The sequence below is a fragment of the Acinonyx jubatus genome, chromosome B1 (genome assembly GCF_027475565.1).
Source record: "Acinonyx jubatus isolate Ajub_Pintada_27869175 chromosome B1, VMU_Ajub_asm_v1.0, whole genome shotgun sequence".
NCBI lineage: Eukaryota > Metazoa > Chordata > Mammalia > Carnivora > Felidae > Acinonyx > Acinonyx jubatus.
Genome location: NC_069382.1, coordinates 5,955,045 through 5,961,862, shown reverse-complemented (window position 1 = coordinate 5,961,862; position 6,818 = coordinate 5,955,045). Strand labels below are relative to the sequence as shown.

Below are 6,818 nucleotides of genomic sequence, written 5' to 3'. Positions count from 1 at the left end.
GGGGCATGAGTAATATGAGGGGATTATTTGGGGCATATATTATATCAAAATTAAGAGAAAACCCTTCATTATTTCCCTGCGCATTTCTATCTCCTTCCTTGAAGGTTTTTTCTAGAAGTTGTTCCACTGAGGGGCTGGAAATTTGGTAACGTAGGAATAACCCGTGAGATGAGGAAGAGATAGCATGGGGAGGGAACAGGGTCAGGAGGGCGTCTTGGTGGCACCTTCAGCCTTGTTGGGATGTAGCACTTCTCTACTATAGAAGGTGACGGGTCCGCGTGTAATGATTCAGTCCCACTGCCGATTTCCTCTACGGAAAGCCAAGCATTGTGGCAGCCAGTAAAGGCCACGATCTCTTGTTGGTCATGCTGTCCTCACCAAACACTAACTTGGAGAATTGGAGATCCTCTGGTGGCATTAATTATTGCAAAGCTCCTACACCTGTCTTCATTCATTACTTTGACAAAAATCCAATAAAGTGATCAACATCCTTCATAGTTAGTGTATGGTATGCCAATAAAGATGTTAGAGTCCAACCAAGAAACTTTGGGGATTGTTGGATCTCACTAATCAAACAATTTAATTCCCAGTCTTTATTCACCACTATGGGTGCTTTAATGACCAAGGTTCTGTGAGCTTTTAATCATGATCGTTATCACAATACTAAGATTGGCATTATACAGAAAAGGCCCCTATAGGCTGGCAGTGCTTCTTTAAAACACATTCAGTCATCAGAAAGTCACACAAAGGAGCTTCTTTATGTAAAAACCACAAGGCACACAAGGCAAATAGGTGATGGTGTCAAAAGGCATCATGTTGTGTCCTTTCCTTCTCGTCAGGGTTTGCTCATTTGAATGTCCAAAGACAACGTTGCGAGCCGGTGGCGGTAGCCATGTGCTGACTGATGGCTCCATCACTGAAGCAACAGGTAGTTTTCAGAGGCACAGACCTGGTGCTGAGTGATGGAATCTAGAGAAAGAGAAAAGCAGTTTAGCATTTATAATGGCCAACCACACGGTAAAATAATAATCTTATATATATGCAAAGTCATATTTTAAAGTCTTAGGCGGTTTAGAGCCGTGTTGTCTATGTGTCCACATGCCCATATAGCACATGTGACTATTTAAAATAAAGGGGCGCCTGGGTGGCTCAGTCGTCTAAGGCTTCAACCCTTGGTTTCGGCTCACGTCATGATCTCACGCTTCGTGAGTTCAAGCCCCACGTCGGGCTCTGTGCTGATGGTGCAGATCTAGCTTGGGGTTCTCTCTCTTTGTTCCTCCCATACACACTCTCTCTCAAAATAAACTTTAAAATAAAATGAAAATTGAATTTAAAAAATTCAGTTCATCAGTCATACTAGCCACATTTTAAGTCCTCGACAGGCACATATCCTGCAGATACAGCATATATAGGGTGTTCCCATCATGGCAGAACGTTCTATTAGCCGGGTGGCAAGTTTGCCAGTCCATGGCGGGAGAGACCAGGATTGTAATCTCCATTAGCTATAGAAAATACTCTCCGGCACAAGGCAATTTATATATAAATATATTAGTTTTAGTTACGGTACTAACTACACATTCTAGGCTGTGTATCTACCAATCCACAGCCCGTCTACCTCGCTAGTATACAAAGTTAGTACGCACAGTTTCTAAAACGCAGGTCTTCATATTTAAGTTGAAGAAGCTGGACTAGTCCTGTCAGTTTGAAAGCCTATTATTTTATGAAAATCACAAGAAGTCACCTGGTCCAGGATAAGCTATAGATGCAGAAGAACAGGCCAGCAGGAGACTATACTGCTCTAGGCCCTACTTCTATGAGGACGAGAGAGGAATCCAATGGGTTGGCAGCACTGGTTGAATTACAAATTAAATTACAGTTAATGTAGTTTTTATAATTTATTTTTATTTCTTGAGCGAGAGAGTGGGGGAGGGACAGAGAGAGAGAGTGAGGGAATCCCAAGCAGACTCCATACTCAGTGAGTAGCCTGACATGACCCTGGGATCATGGCCTGAGCCAAAGCTGAATGCTTAACCGACTGAGCCACCCAGGTGCCCCTACAGTTCACTTATTGATTACAACTATTATCCACAGGGAGAGAGAAATGATACTGAAGGACCTTAAGACATCACGATGATGAACGATAGCAGACGGAAAGTCAAAACATAGGTTTGTTCTATGAATAGGGGGAAAAGATGGAAGAAAAAGGGGCGCATCTTAGCTGGAGCTCTAGATCGTGTCCCAGAAGTTAGTCGTCATTTGCCCAGTGCAAACGCATTTCCACACAAGAGGTCTGAACTGGTCAGCTTTCAGCGGGGAGAAGCACTACCATTTGTCACATGTATAATATACATTATATATCATTAAAATTAATATATCCAGCAGAATAATAACAATTCTTATTAGTACTCAGTAAAACCACTTCTCTCCACAACCCAGTGAAGCAGTATTTTAATATCAGACCTTTATTCGTGGATGTGTTGTACATATTTCCTCTGTTATTCGCCTTTTGACTTTCCTGATGCAAAAAAGTGTTTTGTTTTTGCATTCAGATCATGTAAATCTTTTACTGCAGTTGGACTTTGAACCATAGGTAGAAAGCCTTTCTTTGTACCCAGTTTTAAAGCGTATCAGTCATATTTTTTTTCCAGGTTGTAAAACCCTGTAGATTCAATTTTTACACTTAGATTTCTGACAGGATGTCATTTTCCAAAGCCAGAACACATTACAAAAAGGGTGGTGATTTTTAACATTAATCTAAAATAGAATTTAATGAAAAAAAATGCCACATATTTCTTTTAAAAAAAGTGGCATACTTATTCTGACATTTATACCAAAGAAAAAAATACATAGGAAGACAATTTTGAAAAAAATGAATAATGAGAGACAATTTGACATGCTAGATACCGAAACACATTATAAAATTACAATAGTAAAATAGTATGTAATTAGCACACAACAGATAAATAGACCAATGGGAAAGTCTGGAAACATGTCCACGCACATATAGGAATTTTAACAGGTGAGTCACAGGGCATTCCAAATCAGTGCAGAGGGGACAAGGTACTACATAGATGGTATGATCCCTTCACATCACACAATAAATAGGTTACAGATGAATTAACACTGTAAACATTTAAAAAAATGATGGAAGCATTAACAGAGATAAGAGACAGGTTCTGGAGCTCAGGGGGTAGAGATGACCTTCCAAAGTGAAACCCAAATTCAGGTGCCTCAGGAAATAAGGCATTTGAATCCATGAAGAATAATAATTAAATATTAAAACATTTGTAACCCACAACAATCAATAAACAAAATTAAAAATGAGACAGACTGAAAGAATTTTACACTTAGACCACAGGGCGAGGGTCCATGTTATACACATATTCTGTACAACAGCGTGAAAAGGAAAAATAGCCAGTGATAAGGATAGGTGACCCATGAAATATAGCTCCCTCTCTATTCATACTCATTAGTAATTGAGTAATTAGGGGACGACAAATTGAGTAATGACACCTATTTGTTTAATTTATCAGATCACCAAATATAAAAAATATGGGTAACGTCCAGTACTGGTGAAGATGTGGAGGAAATGGAGACGTCCATATGCTGTAAAAGTATAAAGTGGCACAGCCGTGGGTACCCAAACTTACAAGTACACGTAAGCGGGGGCACAGTGATGTCACTGCTATGAATCTGCTCTACACGGACATGCATGCCTGGGATTCGGCGGGGATAATTACAGCTCAAAATAATCTCTTAAAACTGAATTCAAACTGTTCCAGTTAGAACACACACATAAAGCGTACAATGGCAGAAACGGTGGAAATCACCCCAAACGTCCCATAATAAGGAGTGCATGGCTTAATTGCACGTCTCCAATGGTTAGAAAGAAGTAGCTGTATGTGTGTAAAGTGGAAGGCTCTCCTAGAGAGAGTCAAATAAAAACTCAAGGAACAATATGTAACCCTCCATTTATAGAAGAACCCTCAAGCAATACACAGGTTTATACACATTTATTTCTATTTAACTATGTCTAAAAAATCTAAAAAACACTCTTCCAGCTTTACTGTAGTATAAGGAAGGGTTGTAAGATCTGGGGACCCTATGTCTGTCTCTATTTCCAGTTCTTTGACCGTGAAATCTAGCGTCACCCCACATATCCATGCATCCATTCATTCATTGTGGTGGAGAAAAAGGTTGACTAGAGAAGAAGTTTTAAATTTAGATAAAATAGAACCCTAAGTGTAACCTCACAACAAAGTCTGTGGCTGGCCCCTCACGCTTGGTGTGGTAGGCTCAATTAACCCACGGACTTTCGAGAAATGGTACTTGAGGTACATGCAGTGTTGAGCTTATGCGTATGGTAAGCAAAGCAGGGATTCAGAACGGAAAAGCACCTGACTGCTGAGTGATGGCTGGCAGCCAGGACATCCTTGTCCAGGGAGCCCCTCATGTTTCCAAGTTTCCAAATGTAAACACACACATGAAAAATGACTTCTACCCAAGTTCGTTTGTCATCTAAAGATAGTCACTCCCCTAATTCCAATGTCACATCATACAAATAGCCCTCAAACACCCCGTATAATGTAACCAATGGTACAGATGTTAGAGTAATGCCAGTCTGCCCAGCGGAAAGAGACAGATGGTACATGAGCACCTCCCATTAAATTTGCACTGGAAAAAAAAAAAAAAAGACGTTGTGTTTGTATTTTAACAAGGTTTTTTTAGCAGGTCTTGGCACAGGTTTATGCACGAGTTCAAGTTTACTGGCCTTTCTTCTGTGTGGTCTGATGACTAGGATAGTGAAGGAACATGCTGCTAGCTATTTTTTTATAGTGTGGTGGTGGGCAAGCCACTTTCTTGAACTAAAACTCTAATGGCCAACAGCCAAATGTGGTTAATGGTACTGTGCACAGAGAGTGCTAGAACCCTCAGAATGCTGTTGGGAGCTTTATCTTAGCTTATCACAATCAGCTGACTATTCCAGGGCTGAAGCATGAGTGGCCATGTGGCCAGACATTCACTCAATCAAGGAATCAGCTCTCCTCCTTAATAGAATGAGGGTCACTCAGCTTCCGGGAACACTCAGGACAGGGTTTTGACACTGAAGGTGCTCTTAGCAGTAGGGATGAGCAGGTTACAGATGACCCTAAAATCCTTTCTCCTAATGAGCCCACAGCTGCCCACTGTGTAATTTTCATCTGTTGATCTCACTTCTCTCTGGAACCACAATGAACAAGACTTCCTCCCCTCTTTTGATGGTAGTCTTGCCAGCTCCTCTTTTGGATGCTGAATAAACCACTATTCCTGCAGTACTTCCTCACGGATCCCGATCTCTGGAAACCTCAGCATTCTCTCAGATGCTCAAATTCCAGTCTAGAAGTCATCTTTGACTCCTCTTTCCTAATATATCACGTGCAATCTATCAGCAAGGCCAACTGGCTCTAGAATTTTTATTTAACACCTGGCAGCTTCTCACCACCTTCAGTGATAGCATCCTAAATGTAACCACCACCATTTATCACCCAAACCACTGCAAGAGCCTGTAACTGCTCTCTCTGCTTCTATTTAAAGATATGTATTCCCCTACTTAAAATCCTATGGTAACTTCCATTTATTTTTAGAACAAAAAAACTAAACTTCTCACCATGGTCTATGAGGGCCTTGAGTGGTCCAGCCTCTGGCTACTTCTCCAGCATCATTTCCAATCAGACACTCCATACTTAATGCCTCTCCTCCTTGTCTACCTTGATCCTAGCTGTTCCCTTGGTCTGAAAGGCCAGTGCTTTAGATCTACAGGGGTCCACCCTTCTATTCATTGTTGGGGTCTTACCTCAAATACAGCCCTTCCGCCCGGGCCAACCTCACTTTCACTATAAATACTCATACCCTGTTTTCTTCATAGCATTGATCACCAACAGGACTTAAAAAAAAATTATCTTCATTAGAATATAGGTCCCAGGGTGCCTGGGTGGCTCAGTTGGTTAAGCATCCAACTCTTCATTTCAGCTCCGGTCATGATCTCATGGTTGTGAGATCAAGCCCCACATCGGGCTCTGTGCTGACAGTAGAGCCTGCTTGGGATTCTCTCTCTCCCTCTCTCTCTCTCTCTGCCCCTCACCCACTCATGGTCTTGTTCTCTCTCTCAAAATAAATAAATAACTATTAAAAAAAATAGACTATAAGTCCCATAGGGGCAAGTATTATATCTGCCTTGTCAACTCCTATTCTAGTAGTGCCTAGAATATGTTTAGTGCATGATCGGTGCTCAACAAATATAAACTGAGTGAATGACTTGACATATGGTATATTGGAAGGAAATAGCCTGGTCTAAAAGAATGGAGCAGTTCTCAACATTTTTTTCTGTTCTGATATTAGGCTGGAGATGTTCCCATATGGGATACTTTCTTTCCCAGACTATACCAAGGATGTGGGCTGGGTCATAGACAAGATAGTCTAATAGTTTATTCTTAGTATAACAACTTTTGCTTCCCACCCAAGAAATGTGAGTAAAATGACATTACAGGGCTAGCCTTGAAGTCGCTAGTTTTTGTATTCTGTTTTATATTTATTTACTACTGGGCATAGGAATGCTAATGATTTTACTAAGTGGACCTTACAAAGACCAAGGTTGCTGAATCAGTTCTAATTGTTTCTCGATTCTCCCAGATTTTTCTATGTAAACAAATGTATCATATGCAAAGAAGAGGACTTGTCTCTTCCTTCACAATTCTTATATTTTCTTTGTATTTCCTTTGTGTGTCTCATCTTATCCCTTTGATTAGGAACTCCAGATCTCTGTTGAAATGAAAGAGTAA

General features: G+C 40.7%; 1 protein-coding gene across 4 annotated transcripts in view; it reads right to left on the bottom strand.

Moving 5' to 3' along the window:
* Nucleotides 1-563: 563 nt before the first annotated feature.
* Nucleotides 564-6,818, bottom strand: part of MCPH1 (microcephalin 1) — a 269,736-nt gene continuing 263,481 nt past the window's right edge. For all 4 annotated transcript variants that reach the window (XM_053216223.1, XM_053216225.1, XM_053216224.1 and 1 more), the window contains one exon: nt 564-969. In XM_053216223.1, the coding sequence (XP_053072198.1) occupies nt 914-969 (56 nt within the window). In that variant the 3' untranslated portion in view covers nt 564-913. The remainder of the gene's footprint in view (nt 970-6,818) is intronic.